Source organism: Pseudorca crassidens, chromosome 8 (genome assembly GCF_039906515.1).
Source record: "Pseudorca crassidens isolate mPseCra1 chromosome 8, mPseCra1.hap1, whole genome shotgun sequence".
In the NCBI taxonomy this organism is placed as follows: Eukaryota; Metazoa; Chordata; class Mammalia; order Artiodactyla; family Delphinidae; genus Pseudorca; species Pseudorca crassidens.
Genome location: NC_090303.1, coordinates 80080692 through 80096744, shown reverse-complemented (window position 1 = coordinate 80096744; position 16053 = coordinate 80080692). Strand labels below are relative to the sequence as shown.

General features: G+C 37.3%; 1 protein-coding gene across 4 annotated transcripts in view; it reads right to left on the bottom strand.

Annotated features, from left to right (window-relative positions):
- Positions 1 to 321: 321 nt before the first annotated feature.
- Positions 322 to 16053, bottom strand: part of ASB15 (ankyrin repeat and SOCS box containing 15) — a 33760-nt gene continuing 18028 nt past the window's right edge. For all 4 annotated transcript variants that reach the window (XM_067746883.1, XM_067746882.1, XM_067746884.1 and 1 more), the window contains 5 exons: positions 13566 to 13811; positions 11703 to 11874; positions 9556 to 10126; positions 8895 to 9048; positions 322 to 3193 (listed from right to left, as the gene is read on the bottom strand). In XM_067746883.1, the coding sequence (XP_067602984.1) occupies positions 3021 to 3193; positions 8895 to 9048; positions 9556 to 10126; positions 11703 to 11874; positions 13566 to 13811 (1316 nt within the window). In that variant the 3' untranslated portion in view covers positions 322 to 3020. The remainder of the gene's footprint in view (positions 3194 to 8894; positions 9049 to 9555; positions 10127 to 11702; positions 11875 to 13565; positions 13812 to 16053) is intronic.

Below are 16053 nucleotides of genomic sequence, written 5' to 3'. Positions count from 1 at the left end.
TGGGGGGAGCAGCTGTTGCCCTCTCCCAGATAAAGTGACATATTCTAGGAGAAACAAAGTCCTAACTAGCTGTAAATTACTTCTCTTACCATCCAGCCCACCCCAAAACAAAAACACTGCTAGAAAATTTCAAAATGTGATAAGAAAAAGACCCAATCCATTTTGGATATAGTGATTGCCTCAGTTTCATAGGATATATTTTTCTCCTGCTTCACAAATACCAAAAGAGCCACTTTCAACCCATAGCCTGTGCAGTGAATTCATATCCTTACCTTCAAGTGTTTCTTGAATATATTTACATAAAACACATTAAAGCCAATGTCAAACTTTTGCGTACTAGAGTTTATTTAATATCTGAAGTATCCTGAACGTATTTATACAATAATACATTAAATATCAAAGTTTTAGTTTATTTAATATCTGAAGTATCATATGGCACACTTACATCCTTATTTTTAAAATTTATTTAGAGCAATATTTATAGGTAACAATGTATTTTAGCCACAAGTAGGAGAGCAACAGAGGAATCACGAAATCCCATACACAAAACATTATAGTTCTATTTAAATACATTAGAGCTTAATCTATAGGAAAATATATTCTTTAGGGAATAAAAGCTGTTAAAACTATAGCTCTAATCATACAGTTTTTTTTCATACCTATAACTAGAGCTAAATACAATTTGAAAAGTTCATAAACCAGTGAGGTATTACTATTGAAAGAATACAATAACCCTTAAGATAAAAATAAGAAAAATCTAAGAAGAATGAGTCTAAGTAATTACATTATAAAGCTATATAACCAATTCAGAGACTCAAAACTATCATTTTACCATGAGGTCACTGATTACTTTTGTCTGGCTCTCATATGACATTCGCTCCTTCAGTATATTCAACAAGTAATTTTTGCACTTTCTCTATGCTCTTAGGGAATGTGTTTGGCCCTAAGAAAACACTGCACAACAAATCTGCCCTCATAGAGCTTACAGTCTAGTAGGGCAGACAGATGGGGAACATAGGCTCCTGTAATACAGCATAAGAAGGGCAGTTCTGGGGCCTTCCATCCTAGAGGAAAGAACATTTAAACTGAGACCTATAGGATAAAGGATGGAGCGGGGAAGAAGGAGATGGAAAAAGGATTCCAGGCAGAAGAAGTAGAACATGCAAAAACCCTGAGGTACAAGAGAGTATGGTTTCTTCTATAACAGTGGTTCCCAAATAAAAGACCTCAGAGACTTGTCGGGACAGAATGAAATTTTCACTCATCAATGGGAAAATGAAGACCAAACTGTAAGTCTTTTCAAAGCTAAAGTCCTTCAATTAGTTTTTTTTAGATTTTTAAAACATTTTATTTATGTATGTATTTATTTATTGGCTGTGCTGTGCGGCATACAGAGTTCTTAGTTCCCCAACCAGGGAATGAACCCGTGACCCCTGCAGTGGAAGCTCGGAGTCCTAACCACTGGATTGCCAGGGAATTCCCCTAAAGTCATTCAATTTTAATAACTGAGTTTAAGGCAGCCCCATTTCCTGGCATTAAAATGGCCCCTCTCTTATGAAATGACAGTGATAAATAGATGACCCTATTTTTAAAATTACTAAAAACTACTAACATATGAAATCGAAAAATCTGGGAATCACTGTTCAAAGAATAAACTTCTAAAAGGTGTTTAACATGGTTAAAGAGGACGGTAAGGGAGATATCAGGAGATAAGGCTAAGGCAGGCAGTTAGATCATGAAGGGCCATGGAAGAATTTTGGACTTTACCTAAGAGCAATGGGAATGATTTTAAGCAGGGGAGTGAAACTTGCTTACATTTGTAAAAGATTACTCTGGGATGTTATGTGTAGAATGTGTGTTAGATGAGGCAAGATAGCAGGGAAAAGGACCAGCTGGGTAGCACTACAGTGTCCCAGGAAGAAAGGAGATAACAGCTGGTATTTGGGCTGAATTAGTGAGACTGAGTAGAAGATGACTTCATGAAATAAACTTACCAGGACTTGGTGATTTGTTCTATTGGGTAAAGAAAATGAGATGGTCAAGGTTGATGTCCAGGCTTTTGACTTGGGAAACTGAATTGATAATTGGGTTAACTATTGAGCTAGAGATGGTAAGAAAAGGAGCCTTTTTGTGGAGGAAGACAGTGAGTTCATTTGGGGACATGCTGCATTTGAGGTATCTTTGTATTCAAAGGTCCCTTAGGCCAATTGTCTACACAGGTCTCAAGCACGTGAGAGAAAGCTGAACTTCGGATATTAATTTTACATTCGACAGCATGTAGATAGTAAACGAAACCATGGACATGGATGAAATTTCCCAGAGAACTTAGCATAAAAAAAGGGGACTTAAGACGTATTACTAAAGAGTTGGCAGGAGATAAGCAATGCAGAAAGAAGCCAGAGACAAGGAGGCCAGAGAGGTGGGAAGAGAGCCAAGAGAGCAAAGTATCCGGAGAACTGTTTCCTGGAGGGAGCAGGCAATCAGTCAGTTGCTGCAGGAATCACTTGAAAGGACTGAAGGATGCTCATTGAAAGTAGCAACAAGCAAGTTGTTAAGGACCTTGGGAAGGGCCGTGGAAGGAGCAGAAGCCAGATTACAGTGAGTGAATCTGCGGACAGGAAAGAGCTCTTTTACGCCGTGTGGCGATAAAAGGAGAGAATGGGGCAGCAACTGGCTGGAGATGTGGGTTTGAGAAAGTGGTTCTTGGTTTTATAAACATAGGAGAGACTTGCTCATGGATATTGTAGGGGTCACTTGATAAGGAGAGTTTGAAGACTTACTGCAAGTGAAGACAATCAATAGAAATTCAAATGCAAAATATTGACTAGCTTTAAAAAATCACAATGTAAAAGGTCCTTAGAGATGTAAAATATGGTGCTCCCAAAAGAACCCAGGATCCAGTTATAAAATTGTCAATGGATTTAAATACACATAAGGATATAAAATGGTTCCAAGAAATTCTCTGAAGGAATCTCATTTAAACACATTTTTTAAATCACATTTAAAAATATTATTTTAAATTATGGCAATTTTAGCTCTTGTCCATAGAGATCATACTCTTTAAATAATATATATCTTTGAATAGTTGGTGGCAGGGAGAGCTTCTCCATTAAGGCTGGCTGGCAGAGTCGCTGGAGTCCCATAAGTCTTCGAATTCTTAACCTACATAAATGCTTTAAGGAGCAGGGATTCTCTAAAGTGAATGGGAAAAACAAGCAAAAAATAAAAACAATATTAATGGATTAACCTGTAAGATACAGACTGTTTTAGAATAATATTAATAGTGTCATTCTAAAAAACAGGCATGCACACGTTAGCAACTGGTGACTTTAAGTAAAATTCAAATTGCAATTAAGCCTTCCAGACCATTCCTCTAGAATGTAAGCTCCATGAAGCAGACGTTTAGTCTGCCTCTGTGTCAGAAAGAGAGTCTGGCTCCTACAGGGTGTTCAACTACAATATGTTAAACGAATGAATGGACTTGATTAAACAAAGCAAAGGCTCACATCTCCTTCTATTTATTTTTTAGAATTGAGTATTTGAAAGATATATTTCTTTACTTCCGCTCTCTCCTACCAATCTTTCTGATGAATAGTTATCTGTGAAACATCTGACACAAATGTTTCCATATATCCATTATTCAATCTTAGGTTTGTTTCAGTGTCTGATACCTAAACATTTTATATTTTCCAAAAAATCTACTAATGTTATTCAAATGGCTGATGTTAACCTTTATTTTCAACTCTTACTTTATCTCTTAGTACCTTTATCTATAGTATAATTACAGTACCGATATATTATCCCAGCAACATGAGCTAGTGAAAAGGCAGCATTGCACATGGACTTAGTTGTGGGCTCTGGACTCAGTCGGCTTGGATTAAAATCCTGGCTCTGCCACTTCGTATTTGTGTGATCTTGGACAAGTTATTTAACCTCTGTGGTCTCAGTATTCTCACCTGGGAAATGTGGATAACCCTACCTTACAGGGTTGTTTGAAGATCGAACAAATTAATTCATGTAAAGTATTAGAAAAGTGCTTGGTACATTGTAATCATTCAATAATGTGAACGATCACTCAATTCAGTAATCAAAGAGATCATATTTCTGTTCTATTTGAGATTATAAACATTCAAATTATCTTGAAAAAATTAAAACAGTGTTTTTGAAAAACCATTGAGGCAAAGTTATTGTTATCAAAATAGGCAGAATAAACCCATCGTTTTTAAAAAATTACCATTTTATTTTTTTCCCTTACAAAGCCTCTGCCCTACGTATACCTGGAGGAATCCTGACATCCAGTGGTTAATCATACTCATAGCAATCAACTGACTTAAGCTCTAGTTGCAGTGATGTGTGACTGAAACAAAAAAACTTCCTGGTCTTATTCTTACTTGGATTGCTTTTTTAAAGTCATAAGAATTGGTCATTCTTTTGCAACACAAACACATGGACAATGAATCACCAATTAGAAGCAGAATCTGTTCTATGACAGGAAGCACAGTAGTATTGGAGAAAAAGCCTTTGTTTTGACATGAGACAGACCTAAGAGTTCAAATCCTTGCTTTATTATTTTCTGTCTATAACTTTGGGAAATGAATTTATCTAAGCCTTAGGGTTTTTTCCTTTACAATCTCCAAAATATTTTAACTCGTCTATTGTAAAATAAAATATAGATAAAGCCACTGCACAAACGTACAGTTTCTTAAGTTATTATAAGTCATTATCAGGTGAACATCTTTAATCATTTCTCAGGTCATGAACAGAAGAACTTCCCCAGTCATAACAGAATTCTCTCCACAATCCATCCCAAACTTCATTCCTTCATCCCCCATAAGGAACTACTGTTCTGATTTTCATAGTAATCACTTCCTTTAGAGCTTCATCATCTCAGTGTGCTATCCCTACCCTATAGTATTGACAATATTTTTTTGAATTTGATGTGTTCTTTAAGGCTTTTTTAATCTGCAGGGTCTTCTCTCTATCCTCTTCTTCCTTTCAATTAATCTTTGAATATCCAAAATGCCGTATTTCCCACAGCCTGAATTTTGAGACTGCATTTTCATGGTGCACTTCTGTGTCCTACTGCCTTCTCTATTTCTTGCAGATTATTAGCTGGATCCAGAGGCTTGATCAGACTCAGGTTTGATCTCTTTGGCAAAACTATAGCTGGTGCCGTGTTCTTGCACCGAGAACCACATTACGGGGTATTAGCAGCTTACTGAGGGCTGCAAGATGGTGATATCTAATTATATCATTTCTTTTTAATTTATTATTTGGAATACTTTTATAAAAGGATATGTTTGCTCATGTATTCTTTGGTTACTGGTGGCACAAATCATACAGGTAAGGTGGAATAAATGTTTGTATCTTTTCCTTCATTAATTTTCAAGATGATGAATTGATTTTCTTATCCTTTGGAGCTGACCAATTTTTTAAATATTATATTTAAATATTTTAATTGGTTTCAATTCATTGAAATAATTATCCTTTGAAGCTTAAATTGTCCCATATTTGGCCAGTGGGAGCCTCAAGCTGGCTCCTGAATTCTTTGGACATGAGTCTGTGAGAGTTTATCTGGCATGACCAGATATACCTGACTCACCTTGCATATTTCCTTCCCCAAACCTGAAATCATCCATTTCTCCAAAAAACTCTGGCTTCTTTTTCCAGGAAATGCTATTTCAAAGCCACAGTCTGGGTGCTAGGGATATGCACTGCTACTGGGCTTGTCGTTATTTCTAAGACTCTTCTGTAGACAGATAGACACACACACACGCATTCAAGGTAAAATAGTTTATGAGTTCATACTAGTAGTACCAATTCAAATTCAGAGCTACAGAATTTTTCTTTAAGCTCTTCCGTATTACATCTGTATTCCCTTTCTTCCACACTGGCAATGCTGGTTCTCAAGGATACAAAGAATAATAGAATTAGAATATCCTAGGTACTGACTACATCTGTCATTCTCAGCATAACAATATTAACATCATGCTACCAACCAATATAATTTCTGAGCTCTGTTAAAAATGTCTTTGTGTGTGCTCTTTCCATTTTTCTCCCATTAAAAACAGTTGTGTCATATCTACATTATCTGACAGTATAACCATTGTATATCTTCTCCCTTTTAACTGGCGCTTAGTCTTGGTTTTCTGTTTAATGCTCGTTACCGGTCCTATGTCATTATCTCTTTAGTTATTTTGTTTGTCTGAAGCTTATTTTTTAGGAGATTCTTGAGAACGTCATCAGAAGAGTAATATTGTTTAAGATAATCTGAATTTTCCCTTATAAGTCACTTGTTCTTTTTACCTACATGACCAAAGAGTAGAGTAATTTGTAATGTTCAGCTTCAAATCTTTTTTTATTACAGAAAGTTTTTCACAGTACATATTTTTGTATTTGTTCTGTTCCTTTGATTTGGTTTTCTTTTTCTTTAGCTGTCTTCAAAACTGTCCCTGTCTTTCAAAGCCTTTTATATATCCCTTTATTTCCACTTTATTTTTCAAATTTTCTTTAATTTCATCTTCTATTTGTCCTAAGTCATTATCTATTGCATTATTAGTTCTTGCTTTCATTCCAGTTCAGTCTTTATATTCGAAATTTTTTGTTTTTCTTTCTAATTCCTTCCTCAGTACTGTTACCTCATTTCTGAATTTTTCTAATACTGACTTGTGTTGTTCTTTCATGTCTTGTGTCTTTTCCTTATGCTTTTTAGCTTGTTTTGAAACAGAGGGTTTCAATTTTAATCTGTTCTGAGGGCATGTTTTTCTGGTGCTTTTGTTGTCTGTGGGGATGTTATTCTGTTCCTCTTTCTATTTTTTCTTATAATAATTTTTTTTTTTTTTTTTTGGCTGTATGCGGGCCTCTCACTGTTGTGGCCTCTCCCATTGCGGAGCACAGGCTCCGGACGCGCAGGCTCAGCGGCCATGGCTCACGGGCCCAGCCGCTCCGCGGCATGTGGCATCCTCCCGGATCGGGGCACGAACCCATGTCCCCTGCATCGGCAGACGGACTCTCAACCACTGCGCCACCAGGGAAGCCCTAGCCTTAGTTTTTTATTTATAAAAATTAGCAACGATAACACTTAACTCTACAAGTTGTGGGGATTCATGACATACTTTACATATACATTTCCGATACTTCATGTAACCTTACCATAATAAAAATAACATAAAATGCTAATAATTTAGTTTTTAAAATAGCTAAATTTATAAGTGTTTTTAATGCTGTAGCCTTTATGCTAAACACCTCACGTGCATCATCTCTTTAAATCCCCACAACAACCTTATGAGGTGAATACTATGCTAGCCCCATTTTGCAGTGGGAAAACCTTCTCATAAAAAGGATAAGTAACTTGCTCAAAGTTACACAACTAGTATGACTATCTTGGTCTTTTTACAGGAAATAAAAAATTCCCCTCCCCTCAATGAAACAAAAATGATGCAATAAATTATTGCTGTTTCCATGAAAATATCAGCCCTGAATGACATATGCATTATATGACCCAGCCATCCTAACCTAGGCAAGGCCAGAGTTCCATCCCATTCTAGGTCTATCTGACCCCAGAGGTCGATTTCTAGGCTCACGATACTATATGATTCATCAGATTCTCTAAGGTTCCTGTTTCAGTTGCCACAAAGTCTCTTGTACCGTCCAACTCATTCCAGTGGAAACGCCATGTGAGGAAAATCCAAGCTTCCCTCCAAATCTGCTTTCAGTTGAACTATCACTCTTTCTAGCCCATCAAAGTCTCCATCCTTCCTCCAATTTACGTCTCTTGCTACCATAGTCAAAATGGTCCAAATTCAGATTATATACTTTAATGTACGAGACTCTGATGGAAACAAAGTGCTTAGATGAAAACCACTATATTGCCCGTTTCTTTTTATAGAACTTTATACCTAACAAATATGGTACGTGAATCAGCTCAACGTTTCAGTTTCATCTTCTTGCCTATAAAATATAATCTACTAAGTTGCATAAAATTTGGCTGATCCTAAAGGCTAGGCTGTCACGGTTTTTCACATTTAAACTTGATTTAGGTGTATTAAGAGTGCCAGAATATTTAAATGTAATGCCAAGTTCTATGATGCTTCTTCAAGCTCTATAAAGTGATGTCCATGTAGGTTTTGAAAGTTCATTTTTCCAAACCCATATTTTGACAGAGAAAACCTTTCCAGCTTATGATTTTTTTTCTAGTTTCTATTTGAATTTGGAGTAATTTTAGATGTACATTAATTGAAACTTTTGCAATATGATTCACTTTTATGATTATAAGTAAACTTTAACCTAGAGAATACAAAATGGCCTGCTTGTCATACATACTTTTGATGGTAGGAATTTGTCAATCAAGACCCAGAAGAGAGCATATCAAAAAGGATAATTCCAATTCATTCCATTCATTCATTTACTCAATATTTATTGAGTATTTACTGCTTATTAGGCATTATGCTAAGCCTTGAGAATACAAAAATAAACAAAACAGATCCCTGCCCACATGGAGATTACAGTCTACATACTTTATGATATATAGCAGTTAACTTTTAAAAAGTGAGTTCTAGTCAGAATATAATATAGTAATAGGATTACTCATTATACAATTAAAGAGTTGGAAATTATCAAGGAAAGCAAAAAATTAGTATCTTCTATCAGAGGAAGTATTAAGGATGATTTGAAAAAACAGATAATTCTGAAAACAAAGTAGCTATGAAAAAGTATCAAAAATGACATTAAGAAATATCCCCCATATGTATAACTGATTCACTTTGTTATAAAGCAGAAACTAACACACCATCGTAAAGCAATTATACCCCAATAAAGAGGTTAAAAAAAAAAAAGAAATATCCCCTATATACATTCTCCATAAAAAATTTTGTAGGAAAAACTTTTGCTTTTACCTAGTATTTGACGGATTTCTGGCCATTCTCTCTGTACTTCTAGTGCAGATTTCAGTTTAGCACACAGAGGGATATAATCCATGTAATCCATTAACACACGAATAACTCTGCCTACCAAGTGTTTCATCCAAGGAACTGTAATAAACTCACAGAACTGAGAGAAGTGATGAAATTTAACTTAGTAGTACTTTTAATACACTATATACAAAAACACTTAATTTTGTTCTGAAAAATTATTATCTGTCATTTTACAGGAAGTGAAAGTTCCCTCCTTGTAATGAACAAAAAAAGAAAAATAAACGGTTTGCTTGTTTCTGTGAAACTAGGAGCCCTGAAGCACGCGTGGCTCTGATGTGATTGTATTCAGCACGATGTGGAAGAATCATGCTTCTTTCCATGCTTCTAGCCCCAACATTCCACCAAATAAGCATAAATTATTGATATATTTTCCCACATTCTTCAACATTCGGTTTCGAATTCAAGAAAAATACACTTTGTTTTTGGCCTAGTTTTATGCTTATTTCCCCATATCATTGCAAACAAAAACTCAAGAACAAGAAAAATATAAAAGTTGGAGTTGATTTTTCTTTTCTTCTAACATCCCTGATGAGCAAACGTTAGGATGATGACCCAATATGAAGAAGAGAAGGATGTAACTCACCGGGTTATCTTTTACGACACAAGACGTCCATCCCGGCAGTATCTCTTCCTCTATCTCTGACCATACAAACGAATTTCCAAAGATGTCCCCGTGCATGCAGTCAAAGCACATCTCCACTTGATAGCCGTTATTCAGCAACAGCCTGAGCATTACCTCGTCATTTAGGGCATACTGAATGGCACTGGGGAAATGAGTGTCATTCACATGCATGAAATAACAATTGACATTAGCTCCATGGGCGAGAAGCAGCCTGACAATTTCATGATTATTGGCCCTCACTGCCACAAGAAGACAGTTGAGGGGATCTAAGTTTGGGTCTGCACCTGCAGCCAGGAGGACTTCTGTGCAGTGGATATCATTATTGCAAACGGCAAAATAGAGAGCAGTCTTCCGTTCATCATCGTAGCTCTTGGAAATGTGGTCAGCAAGCAGGGTATTGACATCAAAACCATTTTCAATAAGCAGTTCTAGGCACTGTGCATTTTGTCCATCTGCTGCTGAGTGAATTGGCGTTAGCCCACTTTTCTGAATTGCATGTTTGGATGTTACTGGAATAAGATATTTCAGTGCACTAAAAGAAATCAAATATCCACACGGCATGAAGAAAATCAAGAAATTAAATAAACCAGCTTCCTCACTAGACAAGTGAATGCAATTCACTTAGTTTCCTGTATTTTCTCTAGATAACCTTACACAAAAACATTTAATATTTGTCCATTGACTTACTACTTTTCAGTTTAGTGTAATTTAGTTTAGTTTTGATTTAGCTTCCCAGGCTAAATATTCCTGGGGAAAATACTGGATCTTATATATTTGGTCCTAGAATTGTAATTATTCAGGAACCCTCCCTATCTTTCAGTTCTTCTCTGAACAGCATAATATCTATAATCAACCAATGCTATGTAACGAAAAAAATATAATAGGAAAGTAAGTCCATTTGATGCCATAGAAGAATGCTTCACACTCTTGACCATTATAACATGGAGTCACAGGAAGTTAGAGATGGAAGTAACCCTGAGCATCACTGAGTTCAACCCCTTTAATACCAGCAGAGCCATATGAAGTCTTGAGAAGTGAAATGACTTGTCCAAGGTCACATAGATGTAGGGCAATGACTACAATTTAGGCCTCTTGAATTCTCGTTTGTTACTCCCCTTTCACTGCTTCCTGAGCAATGTATGCTTGAATATTGGCCATGTACATCCTGTCTGCTTACTTGAAATTGAATTATTGGCAACAAGAAGAGTCTTTGTTGTTCCATCAACCTTACATCTGTTCAACCGAGACAACTAACCACAGCTTATGTTTCAAAGAACCTGTGACAAATAGCTGTGAATTTCACACTTGACTGATGAACTAGAGAGGTATGAGAGCCACAGGCAAGGATAAGTTGATCTCTTGTGCCTAATTCAGAGCGACCATATGTGAATTTATGAACTTTGACAACGTGTCACTTAGTGTCAATTACGTGTCATTGGCTACTTAACCAATGTCACCACTGAAATTGTGATAAAGCCTAATGATTTCAAAATTTTTGAACTTATGAAATATACTTAATTACCTAAAACCATCCTTTCATGGTGGGTAGTTTAATATAATGATTACAGATTTCTATTGATATGTTGGTTGTGGCACATTTTTGTGATTTAAAAGTATATCTGGCCTTTTTATTTTGGGGAATAAAGAAACCTAAATTTATAATGAAACTTTTCTATTCAAGAATAAATTTGACATTATATTATCATATCTGTTGGTGTTGATAAAGATTAGAGTAACACAAATTTTAACCCTTGGCCAAGGGCAAAATTTTTAGAAACCTGTAGCCATCTGTTAAACGTATTAAAAAAACCAAAAAGGCACATTTGGGCGGCTTGTGCAGAATTCTCACTTATAACTTACCTTCTTCTAAAAGAAAATATCTTTTCATTTTTAAAAGTAGTATAAATTCAATGTGGAAATTTTTTAAAGTAAAAGAATACAAAAAGAATGGGAAAAATCAAACAAATATATAGATATACAAAACTTGTGAACATTTTGCCTTTCTCTTTTTGGATTTTGGGAGGTGTATAGATAGATTTGGGATTATACCATATATACAAGCTTGTGTTTTTCCACTTGAAATGATCATGCTATGATTTATTACTCACAGATAATGTCCCTCGTAGGCAGCTCGGTGTATAGGAAGATGCCCTGCTTTGTTAGGTATGTTTCCACTTCCTCCATATTCCAGCAGGAGGGAGATGCAGTCAGGATTGCCCCCTCCTGCTGCCTCAAACAACACTGATGCCCCATCATCCGCCAAAGCAAACACATCCCCTCCTGGCAGTATAAAACATGCGGCATAGTGATAGCTGGACAGACTGTCAAGATAATCTTAAAAATAGCCTGTGGTTTTCCTTTCTGGTTAGGACTTAAAAGTATAGAATTAAGAACACCTGTGTTCTCAGTCTTTTCAATAAACAATCATGCAGCGTGTTTCATTCTATTAGAAAATCTTTCTGTCATAAGAACATCTGAGAACTCGAGTCAATTTCCACGATAAACAAAGTCTCCCCCAAAAAGGTACAGTTAGACTTTTAAAGGCAGCAGTTAACACTCGATTTAAAAAAATATTCATCAACTGTCTTCTGTGTGCAAACACCATGTGTGACCCAGCAGAAGATGCTAAGATAAATAAATCTGACTCTCTTAAGTGGCTCTGAGGGGAAATGAGACAAAATATCATCAAAGAACACAAACTGTATAATATTCAAGTGACATCAGGACCAGAAGGCTTGATGTAGGGGAAAGTGGTCTGTTTGCATTGTGGTTTTGTTGCTGACTGTGAGAGTTTGGGGCAAGCTATTTACTTCTATGAACTTCCAACTCCTCATCTGTAAACTAGAGTAATACAGCTTATTTCATAGGGCTGATTTGATAATTAAATGAAGTTGCATTTGGGGGGTGCCTCAAAAATGTTAGTCTTTTCCCCACAGAGGATAATGTTGTCCTAGCCTTTATTTACAGATGAGGAAACTGAGACCCAGGTGCTTAAGTAACTAGGCAAGAGTCAGACAACAGGTAGGTGGCAGAAACCAGTTTAAGAAGTCGGAATCTTAATTCCCGGTTCCGTTGTTGCATAAAGCACTTGGAGGTTTCAAAGGAGGACAACATCACACTCTGTTGGGAAGAATTAGTCTTCAGGGAGGAGGTGTCTCAAGACACTAACTTTGAATTGTGTTGGAGGGTATTCCAGATGAGGGCGAGGACCTGACCCAAACCCAGAAAGAATGAATGCAAAGTATGTTTGGGAATATTGCTAGGCTATTTAACTGGAGTGCAGGATACATATTAGGAGTAGTGAGAGATAAACCTGGAAAAACAATTCAGGATGGTGCAGTGGGGACCTGAGCATGATTCAGTGGGCAGTGGGGAGCCACTGAGGATTTTCTGAATCGTTTATTCTACTGTAGCTGACCTTTAGGGAGAGGAGCTGAGTTGTAGTATACAGTATGGATTCGCAGATGGAGAGACTGGAAACCAGGAAAGTGGTTAGGAACCAATTACACTGGTCCAGGGAAGATGGGAGGATGCAGACGAGAGGGTCTGCCAAGGTGAGAACTGGTGAGAGAGAGGGTTGCTGTAGCACATGGAAACTGACCATATTTGAAACAGAAGGTGATGGGGGAATCAGAGATACATCTAAGCTCTCAGTCTTGGCTGAGAGAAATTATTAAAAGTGTGAAAGAAGAGGAATTCAATTTAGGAGAAGATGAGTGTGAGACCTTGGTGAGCCATCTATGTGAAAACTGGGAGCAGTCAGGGCCAGGCACTCAGATTGGTAGGTCCCCGTGCATAGGGTTCAAGTGAGTTGCGCAATAAGGGTCTATTGAGGGGGCTATCGAGGGATGGGACAAAAGCTTGATGCCCAGATACGTTCAGGAGAGGAAGAGGAGCCAGTGAGAAGTGGAGAAAAGGAGATCCAAGAGGCAGGAGAAAAGTCAGCAACATGCAATTCCTTTTCTACGTACCTTTGTGGATCAGGTGTTCCAACACATCACAGTGACCGTACTCGGCCGCAACACCTAACGGGGTGACTCCAAATCCGTCTCTTAGGTGGACATTGCCTCTGTGGTTTAGTAGTAGAGCTATTATATCTTTGTGGCCTTGTTTGGCTGCTTCATGCATTGCTGACCATTGCTTGACACAGGGCTGGTCAAGGCTGGTGTGGTGTTTAAGCAGGGCAGACACCATGTCATAGGAGCCCATTTTCACAGCTTGAAGATGATTTTAGAAAGAATAGTCAATGGTAGGCTTATAACATGAATACCTTACATGGCATTAAACTAATGACCAGGTTTAATATCAAAAGAGATATTAGTGATTTCTTTTCTTGTATTTTTCACACCCCTTCTATTTCTCATACCAAATTTCTATTGTGAAGTGTTAGCGTGCAAGATGATACTGCCTTTTCTTTAAGACAGACCTGAGGATGGGTAAGAGTTTCATGGAAAACAGGATGCCTATCAGTAAGGAAGCTGTGTGTACTCTTTCTAAACTTCTGTTGCTTCATCAACAAAATGAAAATAACATCAACCTTTGTATAAGTTAAATAATGTATGTATGTAAAATGCTTAGTATATACTAGGAGCTCAATAAATGATAACCATTATTATTACTATAATTTCATCACTTCTAGGATCATGGAGCCACATGTGTAAATAATGTTTATCAAATTTTTCTCCCTCTAGAATGAGTTTTTTCCCCACCAAATCCAGCAGTAAATATTAAATAAACTTCTCTTTCCCATACTCTTATGAGAGGTTAGAAATAGGAATGTTTAGAATCCAGATAGGTCAGTTGTTCTTTTTTATAGGTGAAGTAAGTGACAGCTAATGTACTATGTTTTCCAAAGTTCACTAAATCGGATGTCTCTCTCCCTCTCTGTTTTTTTCTAATAGCTGAAATTACACTGTTAAAAGTTTTCCCCCCCTTCGGATTGTTAATGGATTGTCCCAGTTTAGATATAAATACTTCTCAAAGAGGTCATGCATTTTCCTCTTATCAGTCAAGTAAAATCTTAGTAAGAAACAGAGCAGGACGAGTGCCACTCTCTAACACTCATTCATTCGTTCATTCATCCTTTCATGCAGTTAATACGCACTGGCTATATGAAAGGCACTGAGTTAGGCACTGTGGACAACAGGAAAAAGACAGACGTAGTTCTCCCTCGTGGAATTTACAGCCTGGGGAAGAAACCTACACTGTCTTCTGTTTGAAGAGAGACTCAGAGTCTGGGCCTTTGCTGGGAAAGGCAGGAGGACATGTAGGGCCACATAGAACATCCCGGGCAGCTAGGAGGCAGAATCCAGAAAGGCTCTGAGGCCAAGGCAAGGGAAAGGGCTCCAAAAGGCATAAAAGGAGGATGAAGACAAACTTGGCCTATTTCATTTGGAGGCAGGCAAGCCATCAGGCAGTGAGATTTCAGTTTTTCTTCTGCTTACTGTCTGAAGCAGAGTCTGCTGACAAATGCCTTTCTCTGAATCACCCACCTGCCACTGGCAGCTCTAATTACAGTGAATTACCTCATCCTGGCTGGTGCTCTTGCAAACATCAATAAGTTAAACAAACTAAGAGATAATGTGTCCTCATGTATCTTCTTGCTCCTATTCCATTTTTTCTACTTAGTATTAAAATAATGAACCTCTTCCCTCATGATCTGTTTTCCTTTTGTCTGACTCAGGGAACATGTTGATTAGAGATATTAGTCTTTTGTCAAGAAAATAACAGCATATATAAGCCATATTCAACTTAAAATAATTAAAACTTTGCTTGCAGTTTAAGTTTTGGAACTAAGAATACATTTTATTTCTCATAGAAATAATAATCAAAATCATGGGGAACCCCTCCCAAGCTAACCCATGAAGACATTCTTAACAAATAATTGGCTAAAATAATGAAAACTAACAAGGTACAGAACTTGTGTAATGTAGCTAAGCAAAATACAAATTAAATAATATATGAAGTAAAAAATATATTTCACATATATGTATCTTTATATGCTTAGAGGAAACAAGCCTCAGTGGAAGAGTTAGGGAATTAGAGAATTTTGCATTGGTTACAGGCAGTATTGAACACTTTATACTCTGCTGGCACTTTTCTTTTTTAAAAAAAATTTCGGGGCTTCCCTGGTGGCGCAGTGGTTGAGAGTCCGCCTGCCGATGCAGGGGACACGGGTTCGTGCCCCGATCCGGGAAGATCCCACATGCCGCGGAGCGGCTGGGCCCGTGAGCCATGGCCGCTGAGCCTGCGCATCCGGAGCCTGTGCTCCGCAGCGGGAGAGGCCACAACAGTGAGAGGCCCGCGTACCGCAAAAAAAAAAAAAAAAAAAAAAAATTCTGTCATTTTCTTTCTGGATATATGTGTTTTGTTCATATAATTTACTTAATCTCGGCAGTGAGTTATCTTCTGACTCATATGACATACCAATAGAGAAGAGATTTTTTTTTTGCAGTATCT